This window comes from Pseudorasbora parva, chromosome 12 (assembly GCF_024679245.1).
Source record: "Pseudorasbora parva isolate DD20220531a chromosome 12, ASM2467924v1, whole genome shotgun sequence".
NCBI classification, from domain to species: Eukaryota; Metazoa; Chordata; class Actinopteri; order Cypriniformes; family Gobionidae; genus Pseudorasbora; species Pseudorasbora parva.
Window position 1 is genome coordinate 42,118,112 of NC_090183.1, and position 19,107 is coordinate 42,137,218.

The 19,107-nt window shown below is 35.9% G+C and overlaps 2 protein-coding genes across 4 annotated transcripts in view; one reads left to right on the top strand and one right to left on the bottom strand.

Moving 5' to 3' along the window:
• eif2s2 (eukaryotic translation initiation factor 2, subunit 2 beta) lies at positions 1-8,629 on the top strand. The gene is made up of 9 exons (XM_067460373.1): positions 1-159; positions 1,076-1,250; positions 3,667-3,773; positions 4,025-4,154; positions 4,283-4,383; positions 5,128-5,276; positions 5,381-5,437; positions 7,113-7,198; positions 8,082-8,629. The coding sequence occupies exons 1-9, from the start codon at positions 145-147 to the stop codon at positions 8,255-8,257; spliced, it is 996 nt and encodes a 331-aa protein (XP_067316474.1). The 5' UTR covers positions 1-144; the 3' UTR covers positions 8,258-8,629.
• Positions 8,630-15,378: 6,749 nt separating this feature from the next.
• Positions 15,379-19,107, bottom strand: part of raly (RALY heterogeneous nuclear ribonucleoprotein) — a 124,101-nt gene continuing 120,372 nt past the window's right edge. For all 3 annotated transcript variants that reach the window (XM_067460378.1, XM_067460376.1, XM_067460377.1), the window contains 2 exons: positions 18,884-18,928; positions 15,379-15,959 (listed from right to left, as the gene is read on the bottom strand). In XM_067460378.1, coding sequence (XP_067316479.1) covers positions 18,887-18,928 — 42 coding nt within the window. In that variant the 3' untranslated portion in view covers positions 15,379-15,959; positions 18,884-18,886. The remainder of the gene's footprint in view (positions 15,960-18,883; positions 18,929-19,107) is intronic.

The following is a 19,107-nucleotide window of genomic DNA, read 5'->3' on the forward strand; positions in this document are numbered from 1 at the left end:
CTAGTCCAATTTTACGCGCATGCGCACGGAGCTCCGCCCGGCCTGTCCCAAGCAGCGAGCATATCGTGGAAAGGTGTACCTTGAAGAATAGTCTATTATAACGTGTATTTTATTCTTCTTGCGTTTTCACAATAATCTGAAACCATGTCAGGAGACGAGGTAAGTAAACAGTAATTGTTTTAGCAACATTATCTGCTGATGTAGGTCCGTCTAAGGGAAGGACAATTGGGCCTACTAGTAAAGGCTGAGAGGAAGCATGTGCACAGCTCGTCTTTTCTAGACCTTTTTGTCGTTTGTCAGCTAGTTAGATTGTAAATATCTTGCGTTTCTTTAATTGTCTTTCTTTTTTATTGACAAAAAGTAATATGGTACTACTATGGAGCATTAGACATGATACCACGCGGTTTTTATGTATTAATTGTTTTACATCTAACGTTACCATAGTAATACAGTATTTTTGGACAGGTTTTGGGTAATACCGTGGTTGTTTGGACGTGGCAATAACATGTTATTTTGGACGAGTACCATGTTTGTTTGTTTTTTTACATTTATTATGGTACTACCATGTTTTGTTTGCAGTCGTATCTCGTTAATACTGTTTTTGTGGGAACGTTATTACGGTTTTCTCATGGCATTACCAATAGTATTAATTGGTATTCTTGATTTATAATGGTGGTAACTATGTTCTATACAAAGTAAAATAAATTTAAAAAAAAGTAACCCAAAGTAGTGAAGTGCCAAGTACATATCAGCACCATGGTATGTCAAAGTAGTGAGTATTATTTTAATGTGACCGTTCAAAGAATCTTCCCATGTATTGTCGTGATTCTTACATGATTACATTTAAACTGTTATGATTATTCAGATGCTGTACAATGCAACTTCAGTTCTCCTCAGATAATGTATCTGCTCTGTGCAAACCAAAAGCTAATTACAGTTAACATTATATTGGAGTATGATGAGTAGGATTAGCTCTCATTAGGCTATGATTGCTTGAGTATTTTGCCCTTTTTTGTGTGTTGACAACCTTTGTTCAATGTTTTAATTTATTAAACTCCTATTATTATCCTTCCAGATGATATTTGATCCCACTATGACCAAGAAGAAGAAGAAAAAGAAGAAGCCTTTCATGCTGGAGGAAGATGGTGGTGAGGGAGATGAAGGCCAACAGCTGGAAACAAAAGAGACAGAGGCTGACGGGGGCGAGGAGAAAGAATTTGATCTTGATGAAGATGACTGGAGGAAGAAAGGTAAAGCACATGCTGTTCTATTGTGCATTAGTCCTGTTGCTTTTTGTTCACTGCCTACTGAACCGTGGTAGTAAGAAAGGTGTATAGAAAGCTTGTGGGATATAACCTTGCTATACATACTTTATATCTCACAATTCTGACTTTTTTCTCAGCTTGTAATGTTAACCCGAGATTGCAAGTTATAAAACCTGAATTTGCAAGATTATATCCCACGAGTTTCTAGGGGTGTAACAATATATTGTTAAAAAATGCAACAAAATGATTTGCATTGTAGAGTTGCTTTATCCAAGGCTCAACTTGCTGTATTTATAAGGTATAATTCACCCAAAAATTCAAATTTTGTCTTTATGTACTGGCCCTCTTGTCCCGAGAGATTTCTGGCCCTCCATTTTTAAAGTCTGAAGGCATCATAAAAATAATAACCCGAGTGTCCAAAGATAATCCAAATCCAAGTCTTCTAAAGAGACAGTGGCTTTAAATGATGAACAGATTTACAACGACTCGCATACTGTAGTAAACGCAGATGTTCATGTGCTTGCGAGATGCGTGAAAACAATATGACACTGAGTAAATACAGCTAAACATTGGATGAGCTAAACATTTTAATTTTGGGAATAGTCATTTTGACAAGCTTTTTTGCGATTAGAACTGTGACGGATTGCATTGATCATCTGAAACACACACACACACACACACACTCCTCAAAGTCATTTAATGTGGCGCCCCTCATAGTGAAAGCACAAACATCATTTAAATCACCAGATCACATTTGGTTCTAGTAGTATAATTATTCAAAGCATTTTAGATGGTTTATTCTTTATATATAAAAAGCCTGTGTGTGCATGGCTTGTGAGATCCAGTGATTGCATTGAAAGCGTGAGTACTAGGGAAAAAATGAAGTTCAAAGAGTTTGTGACATTTGGATGTTAAACACAAATGGTTTTATGCGTTTTTAAATAAATATAATTTAAATAGATTGTACACACTAATTGGAATATAGTATTGCATATCGAATATTGCGTTATTTAACAAGATATTGCATATTGCATTTTTCTTCAATATCGCACAGCCCTACTCTTTCCCTGCCATTGACTGAATTTATGTTTTTACTGTTATGTGCTATTTATTACACATCTTCTGAAAGAGTACTGAATCTGATCAAAACACAGGGGAAGATGCAGAATCAAAAGATATCGTGTAACAGATGCTTATGTAAAATATTGCGATCTTTAACATTAAACAGCATATAAATGAAAACTGCCTAATGTTACTGAATGAAATGTGGACCCAGGACGAGATACAGGACATAAAGAGTTAATGAAATGGAAGGGAACAGTTCATTATGCTGCGTTCCAGTTCGTTTTTATTTTTAATTTTTACGTTTGCAAGTGCTTGTCTAATAGTGAAGTGGAACGTGAAGTGGAATAATGAAGTAGTCTGCTGTCCCTTTAACGGCGCATTCACACGGGGCGTAGGCGTTAACGCTTCCCATTTACTTTGAATGGGTGACATCATCCGTTGCCGAACTGAATTGTGGGTTCCGTCGCGGCGCTTCACTCGCGTTGCAAGCGGCAGAAGTTGAAGAATTCTCAACTTTTCAAGCGCCAGCGCAGGCGTCATCCAATCAGATCGCTGTATGCAAATATCCTACTGCAGACGCTAGCCAATTGCATTCATTACTGCTCAGTGAACCATCCAGACCATAGACCGTTAAAAATCCAGACGCAGCTCCTTGACCACCACGTGATATTCTTCCCGCTGTCGGCGCTTTTTCAGGATTTAATGTACTTAACAGCTTCGTGCACCTGTGCAGTGCGTTGACAACAACTACATGGGCAATCGCACTCGCACATACAACCAAATCGGCATCCATTTCGTCTCACAGACTAGCTGTCATAAAAAGGCGCTTTTTTGTGTTGTGTTTTGGTCCAAGCGGCAAGTTAATGTGATTGGCTGTTGTCACTATGATGATCGCGTCAGCACCCAGCTTCAGCCACGCCCTCCGTCAAGCGTTAACGCCTACGCCCCGTGTGAATGCGGCGTAAGAGCTAATGCACATGCACATATCTAATGTAATGTTACACGTCTGGTTTGTTTCCAAATGTTTATGATTAACAGCAGATTGTGTTTATGTGAAAACTCCACACAATGTGCATTTTGACATAGTTGTGTTTGTATTTGACCATCAAAGATGACATAAATCTGAGAGGCGGCATCTGTGTGTGAGCACCACATTGAGTCCTTTTTCGCATGTGGCTCATTGTGATTAAATAACATCATTGTTAATCGGCAGGAGATATACTTAATATGTTAAATGTTTTTGTTAAATTTTTGTTTTTGTTGTTGCTTAATATGTTAAATCTTGTATAATTCAAAAGGGGTGACTTGTATATTTTTTCTTTTGTTGATGATCCAGAAACATCAGATGACCTGGATGACTTAAACTTCTTCAACCAGAAGAAGAAGAAAAAGAAGTCCAAAAAAGAGAAGATATTTGAAGCCGAGCTCGAAGAAGGAATAAAGGTCAGTTGATTGTTGGCATATCTACATATACTTTTAGAACTCTTAATTGATTTCATCGCCATTATTGCATTTAATTGAAAGATGTTTTGATAATGAAGGCTTTCAGTCAAAAATGAATTGATATCTGAGCCATCACATCAGATTCTCATTGTATTTGGAGTTTGTTCTGCTCATGCCCAGCGACAGCTAATGTTGGCTAATGTACAGCTAAAGCATTGTTGTGAACTAAATAAATTGCAATTTTCCAAAAGGAGCTGAAGATCGAATCAGAGCCATCAGAAACTCAAGAGGATGATGACTTAATGCTGCCCACTAAGAAGAAGAAATCAAGAAAAGTCAAAGATTTTCAGGAGGACACAGACAGTCAAAGCAAAGAAGATGGTAAGTTCATGACCTCAGTGTAAATAACTCTAACATAATCCCGTAAAGCTCCAATACAAAACAAATAAAAGCACTGTCTGAATAAAGGTGATTTAACTTGAATGATTGTGTGGCGTTTTTTGTGAAAGGTGTCGAAGATGACGACAGTAAAGCCATCGATGACATCACGTTCAGCTCACAGACGGGCCCGGCCTGGGCAGGATCGGAGAGAGATTACACGTACGATGAGGTGAATGGGAACGTTTATTTCCACGCTTGCGGCACAGAACGTGTGCTTTTTTTCAGCTGATAACTTGATAAAGTGCACGAGACTGCTGCCATCTGGTACATTTGTTGGCTGAATAGCTTTTCTCTGCTAACTTCTCTTTTATGAGACATGTTTGGAATCTACAGATGGTGTCAAGATGAGTTTTAGTGGATGTATGAAGTCAGTTCTCGTCAAGTTCACACAGGTGTAGCTCATCACATTAACTCTTAACGTTTGACAACCAGAACGTGACACAATACTTTTACACAATGTAGTTGTTTTAAACAATGGAATATGTGACCCTGGACTACAAAACTAGTCACTTAGGTCAAGTTATTTGAAATTGAGATTTACATACAGTGAGGAAAATAAGTATTTGAACACCCTGCTATTTTGCAAGTTTTCCCACTTGGAAATCATGGAGGGGTCTGAAATTGTCATCGTAGGTACATGTCCACTGTGACAGACATAATCCCAAAAAAAAATCCAGAAATCACAATGTATGATTGTTTAACTGTTTATTTTTATGATGCAGCTGCAAATAAGTTTTTGAACACCTGAGAAAATCGATGTTAATATTTGGTACAGAACTTTATATTAAGCATATGCTTTTAAAAACTTAAAACAAAATAATCATTCATTGTCATAGTGTTTGTTCCACTGTGTTCTTTAGATAATGACTGCTTGCCTTGCATGAAACTGACTGAAAATATCACATTATTTTAGCTTTTGAATAGAGTCTTCAACATCATGCGGGAAAAAAATCCAGACATGGTCGCGGGAGAAAAGAGAAAGTTTGTGATGAAGCCTCCTCAGGTTGTCAGGGTCGGCACAAAGAAGACCTCCTTCGTAAACTTCACAGACATCTGCAAACTGTAAGTCTAAACTCACAATTGTCAAGCTGTTTTATAGAGTTGCTTGAATGCAATCTTTATTTTTTATGGTTCTTAAACTACTTTTTTTTGTTTGTGTGTGTCAGGTTGCATCGACAGCCAAAACATCTTTTGGCATTTTTGCTGGCTGAGTTAGGTACAAGGTGAGTTGATTTTAAATTATTATTTATTATTATTCGCTCTTCTCATGAAAAGGCTTCAACGTGGTAGGGGTGTGAATCGCCACTGGTCTCACAATTAAATTTGCTTACAATTATCATGTCAACAATTCGATTCAATATCGTGATTCATTGCATCCTCAATTTTCAACATTACTGCACATGGCTCCATTTTTGTCAATGAATACAGGCAGTCAGATATATGAAATCCCTTATGTCATCTGCTCCAGTAACTACTAACTCAAGTCTGAGCACAGCAGATGACAGGAGCATTTAGAGATAATAAACACCAGTAAATAAAAGTGCATGAAGCTGTCAAGTAGTGTAGGCCTTCTTAAGTTACAATAACACGCATGCAGTCTCACACTCTCACACACTGTAAATGTTGGGTGCATAGTTAAACTCTAAACAGTGGGAGCACCACCTCCCTCCACCATTTTGCGCTAGCTAGAGAAGCGTGTATGTGACGAATGATGTCAGAAGGCTTTAATCGATTATGGACTATCATTGCATCGATGGAGAATCATTCATGTCCGCATCGCAATGTAACAATTCATTTCAACAGTCCTACATCATGGTCCCTTGGGCACAAATCACATGCTTATTTTCTACAAGAACTATTAGATATGTTTGGTAAACTATTACCTAGCATAAAACTAACATGCATAGTCAAAATCAACATTGCAGGAAAACAGGCAATTCATATGCCGTTACTTCCTCCAACAATTGAAATATCACAACCGTGTCAAACACTGTGTTTGACAATCTGTTGAACTGATGTTCAATTTTATTGTGGTGCTGTGGTGCAACAAAAATGTTGCTGTCTCAACTAAAGTCAACATGAAATAAAAATGGACAATTAAAATGATTGAATATTTAAGTAATTGTTATAAATTAACTACCGGTACTACTTATAACTCATTTACTCATATGCCCCTTATAAGCAAAATAACTCCCGCTCCCATTTGCTGGTTCAGCAGCAAATATTCCAATTAATGCCTGATGAAATTTTTTATTGATTTCAATTTGAAGGTTAATTTCTAGCTGTTTGCTGCAAAAGTTTGTTCATGTAAAGAGCCTGTTGTGTTTATCTGTCCATATTTAATCTGTAAGTGAACTTATTTAGTTTTATGCGGAGCAGCAATAAACCGATGGTTGTTTTTCTTCGTCAAATGATCATTAACCTTGCAAAATACAGTCTCTGTGTCTGGCAGGCTCTTGGTTTATTTTTCCAGTGTCTCTGTGCAAATGAAACCTTCCACCAGAACACTTCGTTTTCTTTTTGCCGGAGGCGTTTCACATGATGTCAGACAGAAACCTGAATCAGTTGAGAGCGCCACTGCTGCTCTAAAGGGAGCGCCTGACCCTGTGATGGTTTCAAAAGGCATTGTGAAAAGATGACCGGGCTGATTTCAGTGCTCAACACTCATTTCAGCACCTCATTGTGTCCACCGACATACATCTCAGAAGACGCATGAAAGGAAATCCATCGATTTGGTCTTTTACATGTGCAGAATTCTTCTTTCTGTAGCTGGAAACTGGAAGTTTGTGATTTAGAAAGAATATTGAAATGAATTGCTGGTGTTTTTCCTAGAATCAAAGTTGTGAAGTGTGTTTTTATTTCAGAAATGCACTACTAACCACTGTTCTCACTCTTCAGCGGGTCCATAGATGGAAACAATCAGCTCGTCATCAAAGGCAGATTCCAGCAGAAACAGATAGAGAATGTCTTAAGAAGATATATAAGTGAGTGTTTATTTGATCGTTGAATTCAAATGTTCTTAAATATGCAGAAGTTGTGCTAGTGTACATTCATGTAAATGGCATGTATTAGGGATTCACTGAAATTCTGTCTCATAACAGTCCCATAACATTTTTAATGCTTAATATATATTATAACCAATGTTTATAAATGTTGGTGTTTGTCTTTATAGTGTAAAGTATCTTTGAATCACCAATTTATTTGATCAAAAATACAGAAAATACTGCTATAAAAAAACATGAAAAGAAACCATTTTATATTAATAATTTATTCCTGTGATCAAAGCTGTATTTTCAGCGTCATTACTCGTCTACAGTGTCACAAATCATTCTAATATGATGATTTGCTGTTTAATAAATATTTCTGATTATCATCCATGTTGAAAATAGTTTTTGCTGCTGTTTTTTGTTGAAACTGTGATACCGTTAAAGCATTTGTGGTAAGATTTAAAAAGGATAGAAATTAATACTTTATTCATCAAGGCTGCATTGAACTGATCAAAAATGACTTTTTATTCATCAAAGGAAGCAGCACAACTTTTCAACATTGATAATAAATAATAAATGTGTCTTGATCAGTAAATCAGCATTAGAATGATTTCTGAAGGATCGTGTGACACAAGACTGACAATTCATCTTTGCATCAGATAAATAAATTACATATTTGAAAATATATCCAAATAGAAAAGTTTCTTTTAATTTGTGGTAATGTTGGTTTTACTGTATTTTTGATAAATTAAATGCAGCCTTGTTGAGCAGAAGTGACTTACAAAAAAAAAGTTGAACAGTACTGTGTATGCACCAATATTATTGCTCCACTTTACATGAGGGAAACACCAAATTGATCTGGACTGTTTTTGTCTTGCAGAGGAGTATGTGACATGCCACACGTGTCGGTCTCCTGACACAATCTTGCAGAAGGATACGCGTCTTTATTTCCTGCAGTGTGAGACGTGTCATTCCCGCTGCTCCGTTGCCAGCATTAAGACCGGATTCCAGGCTGTGACGGGCAAGAGAGCGCAGCTGCGTGCCAAAGCCAACTAATGCGCGTCCCTCGACCCTCACCCACCTTATACAGCCCATCTGAACACCTACTCCACGGCCAAACTCAACAAATCCACTCGCACGCAGGTTCCTACGAAACCTGTCCGCCGTTCAGGAAGTCTAATTTAGAACAGTCTTCGGCCATCTCAAATACAACACTTATTTTCCTTCAGCTCCACTGAGCTATGAAATCGCCTATGCACAAGAAGAGAGGTTTGATTTGTTGGGTCTGGCTGTGGAGCAGTGCTGTGAGATGTGAACAGAGAACACGGAGCCTGGAGGATTTTATGAATGAACTGTTGGTGAAAATTGTTGTTCGCTGTATTACCTTCAGAGAAATAATTGAAATAAAATGCATACCAGCTGGGCAAACACGTGCAGTGTATGTTTCTGGGAAGAAGTATGCCTTTGTGACTTGGGAGTTTGGATGTGATCAAGAAAGGAGCATTTATTTGCTTAATGTACTGTTTTATTATGATTATGTAAACAGATGCTAATATTTCAGCCTCCTACATTTTTGTGTACTTTTAAAAGGATGATTATGTTGATTAAACCTCTTAAAAGAACTTGAACATTTATTAAATCATGAAACCTTCAGTATCCAATTACCGTTTCATGTTAATTGAATCTAATTAGCTGGGCTCATTCTCTGTAGCCAGAGGTTTTTTTGCACCTGATGAAAATTAAAAATTGTAATTAAAGGGAACTGTTTAGTTATATTTTTGCGCTCTTTATAATACAATGAGGAAATTTATTCACATTATCTGAAAGTTAAATGGACTTTTCTATCTATAACTTTTGAATGAATATGATTTTTTCATTTCATCTCAATGGTAGTAAATGTTCTGCCTTTCCACAGTATTCTTTCAGGAAAGACTTCTGCACACAAGTCTTTACATTTTCTTTGAAAACAGTTGTCATAGAATAATAAATATTACAGTAATAAAGGGTATTTTGTAGGACTGGGTATTGACACATTTCAAAATGCGATTCAATATCGATTATTTTGGATACACGTACATGACAAATGTTCACAAGGAAAACAAATCTCTTAACTAATGCTGTTAACTATGGGAGTTTTAACTTACTATTATATTGGAGGTAAAAATGAATTGATTTGTATAAAACACTTTATACAAGATTTTTATAAAACACTGTATACAAGGTGTCACCCCCCTTTTTGAAAATATACATGAAAATTCACTATCCAAACTTAAATGGTTGCAATTCAAGAATGCTTTGGAATATAGACATAGGTTTTGTCTCATTTTAAAGAAGACAGTCAGGGGAGTATTGCTCAAGTGAAATCATATATAAATAATTAAAGTATAAAAAAAGTTGGAAGTTTAAATGTACTGTAAATCAAATATACTGTACTAGATATTTAATATAAATATATATATATATGTTACAAAATAATGTGTACTCTAAAATTACTATCAAATCAAAGCCATATGTCTAATCAATTTGTGTTCCAAATTTGAAGTTGATATCACAAAAATTGAAGTTCCCATGAGGTTTTGTTTAGGCGTTGTACCACAAATAGCCACCGGATGTCATTGAAATTCCATTGATATTTTTTAATGAAATTTCCTGTGTCAAATGTATATATTTTTGTGTAAAAATATCACAAAACAGTTTGCAGATATAGAACCGTGAGACTCAGACCTTTCCGACGATATGCGTTTTGCCAAGATTAGAAAAGGTTTTTATTATAAAGTAGTTAAATAAATATGAAACATGATGACGCCACTTGGGGAGGAGCCCGCTGGAATAATTTAGAGCACCGTTTCCATGGTAACACAAGGTCCGATTTCAAAACGGTTTGCACAGGATGAATCTTAAGTTCGTAAGCTTTCGAATTAGATCAGGATAAATAGGATATAATTGTTTTAAACATGCAGTGGCAAATGGGCCCACCGGTGGGCCAGTGACACTTAAGGGGTTAAATATAAAATATAAACTTTAAATGGTGATTTATAACTTGACTGATTTATTTGATTGATCGGTTTGTAAAATGAGAATCAATTAAAATCGAGAAATATATTTATTTATTTTTTACCAGGCCCTAGTATTTGGACCTTGTATACTAGAAATGAAATTGCCCAGAACTAATAATAATTACACTGAAAAATGTGATGTAATTTTGGCCCTTTTAAGAAAGTTGTAGCTGTAGCCTTTTCTTTTCTCCTGTCCAAATGAATCCACCAGTCTGCGCCTGTTTAAGCTCCCAAAACCCTCAAAATCCCACTGACATAAATCAAGGAATGTTATTCTGACACCAAGCATTCCACTATTCCAACACGCAACACCCAAAGTGCACTGGGCCTCTTCTTGTAAACTAACATAATTGTTTATGTGACTACACAAAGTATGACAGTGGAATAAGTGTTTGATGTGTCAGTCAGTCAAAGAGCAAAACTCATCGGAGAAAAATAAATATGAACCATGAAACATCAGTGTTGGCAGTCTGGACAGATCCATTTTTGTATATTTTTTTTTGCACCACATCAGATATGTTGAAGGATGTAGTGTGAAGGCCTTTTCCTTATGTTCCTTTACAAAAAGCTCACGGCACAGACTGTATTGGCACTGAAAATGTAGCCGAAGGAGAAATCACAAGCTTCCTAATGCAAGGTCTGTATTAATTGGCATGTGTTTTAGTCCTGGCTATTTTCAATATAGTTTTTTTTTTTGCATGATGTTAAAGTAGTTCCATCCAGTCCATACAACATATTTGTGCTTTGGCCATGATTAAAGGCATTACCAGCTCCAGGGACTAGACTGGTTAACATCCTACATCACTCACAACACAAGGTGACAGGGATGAATAATGAGCATGGTTGTCTCCGCTGCATGGGAGGAAACATGTTGGAGTGCAATAAAAGTAAGCCCGTCTGGCTGCTACGCACTGAGTTTTGTGCATCTACAACTGAACTTATCTCCATAGCTGATGCCAAAACATTTAGGTGAGTTTAACCAATTATTTGTTGCCACATGTTTCAGTCTGACATAACGCCTTAGACTGATTGCTATATTTCTGTGCATCGTGTCATTATCTTTAATTATGGGCATCCTTGGTCGTCAGATATCCCATTTTAAATCACATGCAAAACCTACTTGGATGGTCCAGAATCCTAACCACTACTACTCGGCTCGCATATATCCTTATATAACTACTTATTAATTCATATTATTTTCCCCCCTCTAAATTCAGAAGCATGGACAGCCGTTATATTAAGACTATGGGATAGCGTACCTAAAAATGAGAATTCTGTCATAATTTCTGTTGACACATTTTCTTAGCATTATTTACATTCACAGAAGAACGTTAGTCAAACAGGTTTGGGCCAACTGTCCCTTCAAGAACTAGTCTGACCAACTAACAGTTACCAAATGGATCAGTCAATCTAACAAACAATCTAAATTTACAACAACAAAAAATTCGACCTCATAAACCCTAGACCTACATTTTTATTCAACTGACTTGAAATTATAAACTTTTTTCTCCTGAAAAGCTTGTCCGACCAAGGCTGTTCTTTACAAGATCTTTATAAAATGTTTTATCATCATCTTAATGAATGTCTGACAGGACAATCTGAGGTCTGTGTTATTTTAACCATGAAATTAATGTGTATATCACGTGCGAGATTTCAGATTAATTAGGCACTATAAGTAAATAATTAGAAAAATCCAATATTGCTAGTATAAATTAGCATTTTGCTAGAATGTTTACCACAATGCTAACACAAATTAGCATGTTTTATCAGCAAATAATTACATTAGTCATAACTGGACGTTTCAATGACCACTTTATGTAAGCCGTCCGCCATATTGTCATGACAAATAGTGTCCTCCCTCGAAATTGTGTCTCGAATAAGTAGCTTATATGAATGTAGTCATTAAAATACGCATAGCTTAAAGGGGCGTTTCCTTGTTTTTTTTCTAGGCTTGGTTGTGTTTATGGGGCGCAGTATAACATAACAGTATAACATTAATACAACATTAAATTAAGTATATAAAATTAAATACTTAATTTTTAAACGCTGTGTTTTTCTTATATTTGACCTTTATTCCACACTGCTGTCTCCACTGTCCTTTGAACTGCTCGTCTTTTTCCTGCTTCTATGAAGCCACGCCCCTTCCCATTACAGACAGAAGTCACGCTGAGACTAGCAAGGGTTTATGATGTCACCAACCCAGGAAGAAGCTCATTGTAGTCCAAACTGGCCATTTTTGTAGGCAATAAACTGCCATAACTTTGAAAGACAATATCTCCGTTTGCATTGAACTTTCAGCGCTGTAACTTTGCAGATACTGTTTATGCTCAAGCAGCGACATTACACACTAACTACAGTTAAAAAAGTGAACTCTCATGCAACCACCCCTTTAATATATTACGAACAAAAACACATTAGTTTATAAGAAAACCAATTGAACATAATTTTTTACATGATTATCTGTTAATAATAAGTCAACTATTAAGTGATCTTGAACATCATTCATTTGTTTTATTATAACTTAAATATTTGGACATAACACTTCATCTTTAATGTAATCATGTGTTAAGTTGAGAATATGTAGGGTAAACGGACCCAATTTGTCACTATAGCGATCCGTGAACTTTCCAGATGTCTGCAACTGTAGTTATGCTGCCTTCACGTGCTCTCGAAATTATCGTAAATAGTTTCCTAGGTAAAAATTGCATATGAACGCCCTATCATTTCAAAATTTGAATGCGATGAACTTCAAAATTGGAATTATCACATTTCCAATAGCACGTGAAGGCGGCATAATGTACACGTGTATGAATATTGAAGTAGACTTAAGCAGATGATTAGACTAAACAGAACTAGGTGTCAAATTACAACACTAAAATACCTTAGTAAAAAAAATAGTATTGCGCTACTACATATAAAAACACAAAACAACACATTCCCACCTGTGAAAGGTTATTCCATTTCTTCGGGAATTTAAATCTCGGTGGTTTCCCAACCCAGTAATGCCATCCCTGATTCTTCATCATTGATTAGTGTGAGTGAAGACACGCTGATCGTTCCAAGATGGCGGGTGAGCCAACGCCGACGTGCCTGAAGTGATCAAATGTGGCATCTATTTTAGGATGACAAGACGTCCCAGTTTTCCAGGAACGGTCCCATTTTTTGGTGTTCTGTCCCCGACTGGAGCTGTCTCCTGAAATGTCCCCGTTGTATTTTTTGTTTAAAACAACCCGCAGATATATTGCAAAAAGCGCACAGACAACATAGAGTAGCTGCTTACAGGAGCAATCGTGTAAGGATTATTTCACCAGCAGATGGCGATGTGAGATACGCTGATTCCACTTTGTCGCGCGCGTGCTGCTACTGCTTCATAAAGTAACTTATGTAACCAAGATAGTTTGATTATCGTCAAAAACCAAAAGAAACCCTTATCGCTTTCAAGTTAGTAATATATTAACTATTCATGTTCATTTAAAGTAATTCTGTTAGTATGTGCTTTAACAGGGCCTCAACAGGGTTCGGGATTGTCCAACAGTCACAAAGCAGAGATTACCACGTCTTAACTATAAAAATAAAAACCCTAAACCATTAACATTACACAGCAAATACATGTGCAGAATACACAATTTCTGCTTAAAATAAGCCTAAAATGCAAAATAGCAAGACCAATTAAGGAACAGTTATTTTCAAGCACAAACATAAAAAACAAGGGAAAAAACTAATTTATATAAATAGTATAAACTTGTTAAAATGTAAATAAAATGTTAAAACATTTGTGAAATAGTTTAATAATATTTATGTTGTTTTATTTTTGTAATATGTTTTTTTAAGTCACCTTACAATATTGTTTGGTTCTTATTTTTATTTTATTTTTTTTGCAAGTGCGTTGCATTGTAATAAATCCAGACCAAAAATCCTCATATTCAAACTAAATCATAATAATTATTAATGTTAATAATAATAATATAGGGAGCCCACAGCAACAGAAATTTAAAAATATATTGTCTGTTTTTTTAATTAAAAGATAATAACAAATGAGATTTTACCCACTCAAATAGGAAATGTCCCCCAGTTTCCATTTCAAAAAATGTATCACCTTAATCTATTTCTATTTCAGCAAATAGTTAACATACTTGCTTTAGCACATTGCTAATCTGTTTTAACATGGTGTTAGCACATATTGTCCTAAGATTGTCGTTAAACTTTCATAGAGATAGCTTTAGTGCTATTGTACAAAAGTTAACCGTCAACAGAAAGGATTTTTTTTTGCAGATTTGATTCTGATTCACGAAAACTGTTCAATCAAATTCAGTTAGAGAAGCTATACAGCAAACCGAGTTCGACCGTCCTAAGGCCTAATCCGAGTTGGACTAGAGCTTGAAAACGACAGATATTCTGTAATATTTTGTCTTAGGAGAAAATAGGTTTAAAAGTATATAACTTTAAATAATAGATTTAAGAATAATATGACAACAAATACAAGTATGAGCAAGAAATGTGGTAAAATCAAGACCCACCCTCTTTTCAATATTATGACGCGATTTCCAGTTCAAGGACTTAAAAAAAATAAGATGTCTGGCTGTAAATTCTAACCTGCACATTCCAGTTGAGCAGTTTTCTGCGATATCTGTTACTCCAGGGAATCCATCTGCAAATAAAATCGCAATGAAACGGAAGTAGCGTGCATCCGAGTGTAACAGATGATTGAAAAAGAAAATATAGTCTTGGGACTTGTTTCTATTAATCTGATTTTGAAATGTGGGTTGCACAATTGTTTACAAAAATGAAACATGCATGGATGAATTATACACAATTATGCCTCTAGATGTTATAGCATGAAGGAAATTAGGCTACACTTCACAATCCACGTCCACTGGATCTTATCTGTTAAATAAGACAGTTGTGTTTTTTCTCTAAACTTTTTGGACCTCAGTGATCACCGCTTATTGCAGTAAGAGAAGCAGTTGCAATATCGTGCAGCCATACAGAAGTTCTCTCCCATCCAGACCTCTAAGTGTGCTCAAGTGCTACTTCTCTAATCCTCTAAATCGCAAATCTAACAGACTGAGAATAAATCTCTCGTTTTAAAGGTAAAGATTATATTAGACAAGTGGTCGAAGATTAGTCTATGCATCTGTATTCATTTAAACAGGTGTTTCACAAGTCATAGTTTATTTACATCTGTAAATATCTCTTGCAGTCTCGAAAGTGCAAGCAGAAGAAATATGCACATGTAATTAAAAATAGCCAACCTTTCTGATTCCGACTGGCATATAAATAAAACGAAAAACATTTTTGGAAAAGCACAAACAGACAGGAAAGAAGGGAGGACAGAAATAGGAGGATATTTACATATGAGGCGCCCAAATGTATAGAAAAACAAATGCATGGTAATTGTTTTTTTTTTCTTGTTTTTTTTTTTTTTTTTTTGGAGGGGGCATGAATGCAGAATGTCTGTGAAATTGATCCCCTTTTGTTTTCGCGTGTGTGTTGTTGCTCTCAGGAACTGTGGCCTCGTTTGTGATGGATTCCTGGTTTAGGGGATGTCATCCCCATCTGCCTCCTACCAAACAGCTAGTTTAGCTGTCCGTCTCATTGACAGCTGATGCTGGAGTTTGACGGCGCCTGTTGGTTTCAGTGTCTTCCCGCTGAGTCTGTGGTATTAAAAAAGTTTCCAGTCGACAGTGTTTTCCAACTCCCTGCTGTAATAAATACAAGAAAAGGAAGACACACATTAAGATGTGCTAGTAGAGGAAAAACAGCTACGTCAAGGGACACGCAAAGGAGGGAACTGAAATAAAAAGAGCTGGCTGGATCTCAGTCAATTCTCTTATGTGGTTTTATTCTTCCTCAATTGCTTTTAAAGCTAAAAAACAAATATAAAAGTATGTTCTGCTGACATTAAAGGACAACTTAAACCGCAAACATTAAAAACACACTCAGAAATCAATATAGCAAGTTACATTTACAGAAACAACCCAAATGGTCTTTGAAGGCCTTTGAAAGCATCTTTCACTGTTTGTTGCACCAATTACCTTTCAGACAGTGTGAAATCGATTGAGGGATTTTCTAAACAGCTAACCTGAAGTTCTCTCTGGTCCAGAACTAGTGTTATCTGACTTTCAAGATGTATTATATTACTTATGAACTCACTGATCCAGCATTTACTGAACCTCAAAGCCATGTGGATAAATCTCACAAAATCTCACACACACACCCCATACCCAACTTCTATGCTGAGGCTTTTACTGTTTAAGATTATCCAGTGTATTCACACACACACTCACACTCACACACTTTTTATGGGAAATTTTCACAGACATAATGATTTGTATACTGTACAAACTGTATATTCTATCCCCTAACAATAAACCCATCACACAAAACTTCCTGCATTTTTACATTTTTAAAATAACAGTTTAGTCTGATTTATAAGCTGATTTCCACATGGGGACCAAAAATTTAATAGCAGGGACTGTATGATTTTGTGATCCAGATGATGTATTAAGACTCAGGGGGTGAAAACTTTTTGAATTTTAAGATCAAGGTAAATTGTACTTCATTTGTCTTCCAGGAAACAATAAAAAATAAATTATATATATACACACACACACACTCACACACACACACTCACACACACACACACACACACACACACACACACACACACACACACACACACACACACACACACACACACACACACACACACACACACACACACACACACATCAAATAAAGAAAAATTTGGACGACATCATCCTGTTGGAAAGTTACAGGATGCATTGTCTGGATCTCAGAATCATACAGTCACTGCTGGAGAGGGTTCAAATATGCAAAATATGCTGGAAAACTGGAGGATTTTTGGGATCTGGAGGATTTTTCTGAAGAACGTTGCTCAGTTTAACATTTTATTTTATCATCCAGGGAACGACATAAGAATCAAGGGTTCATAAACTTTGGAAAGGGATAATTTTTAATAAATTTAGATATTTTTTGTCTTGTGGACTATATGCAAACATAATTTAAGTAAAATATATTCAGGACAGTAATAAATAAAAATAACATTCTATGATCCCTCTTATTTTGTTAAAATGATTCACATTTTCTGCAAGGGGTGTGCTAACTTTTGAGAAGCTATGCTTCAAAATATAACTGCTTACGTTCTTGTTTTCATTCTGGGGTAAAATATTACTTGGGTCTTTTTGTGTGTGTGTGAGATTCAATCCCAGCCAACATAAACGACCTCTGAAAGGCTCTTAATGCAGATCATTTCATAGAGGAAAGCGTGACCAATTGCTAATTTGTGCCGAATGTGATGGTAACTTTGATTTGGCCTTTCAGGGCAACTGCAGTTGTTAGAATAAGAGAAGGGCGGAAGCTGCGTTACTGGTGGCAATAAGATTGTGGTCACGCAGATTAGTCAGACAAACAGAGCGGTGATCCACAAACAATACACAGAAGGATCAGGTGGAAGCCACCATCAGATTCCACACTGTCCTGTGCGTTTATGTAGCCAAACATATGGCAATGTTTATACCGAAAAAGCAGAAGTTGAGCCGCTACACCTTGAAAACAGATTAGTAAGAATAACTCCCTTCATTTTGATAAACTTTTTGCTCATAGGTCACAGACTCTGATGGCGCTGTATCCAAGCAAGTATGAGAAGCTCGCTCAGACCACCAAAGATGGACCTGATAAAGCAACGGTAACATACTTACTCCAATCAGAATTAAACTCTTTTGACATTTACTTGATAAATACCATGTGGAGTTTTCTATCTGCCTAAAACAAGAGAGATATTTGACCTCTGGAGAATTAAAATAAGAAGTATTTGGGGATGTAGAACTCATCTTTTGGATGAACATGATTTTCTTAAATCACACATGTATATATAACACTATAAATCTGACTTGAGCTCAAGAGGTTTTTACACTTTACGATTATCCAGTGAATTCAGTTTTACTTTTAAAATGGGTCCTAAATGAATTATTTTGAATAAAAGTGTTCATTGGCTCATCAACCTGAAATCAACCTTTATCTTGGAAAGTATCCACCATTGTTTAAAGGTTTGGGGTCAATATGATTTTTTCTTTAAAATAAGTTTATAGTTTTATTCAACGTGGATAAAATATTAAATTAATTATCTAAACGTTCTATTTAACAAAGAATCATGGAAAAAAGAATTATGTTTTCCATAAAAAAAAACTTGTTTGTTTCTTGAACAAATCATCATATTAGAATGATTTCTGATTTCATGTGACACAGAAGACTATATATATATATATATATAAATATATATATATATATATATAGTTTAATGTTTTAAATCATGTCTTGTTAAGTTTGAAAAGCTAACTCATCGTTAGAAAAACAAAAACAAAAAAAAATCGAAACCCTAATAATTTCCTGCTGTCATGCTTAATGGATCTTTAGGGACATCAAATTATCCCATGAAACCAGATTTAGTGGTTTGTACTCACTAACTTCTTTTTTACAATCTGCTTTCTGCATGAAGAACAATCTTGGTTAGATCTTCAAACTCAAGCTTGGAAACTTGTTAAACATCTCATGGTTTGAATTATCACTGTGATCCAAGAATCCACTGTCCCAGAATTGTTCTTGCCTTTTATTGAAGAATGGGATCCATTTCAGATATGTGATTGTTTTCCTGAAGAGAGGAGAGATAAGAAATCATTTTTAGCAGACTGTTAACTTTAACATTTATATGATACAATTGTTTCCACTCTTTTTTAAGCACACTCTCCTCTTCTTATAGTCCCTCGTCTCATGAACAATATCATTTCTATTCCCCATATAAATGTCTTCCTCCCTCTATCCATACATCTC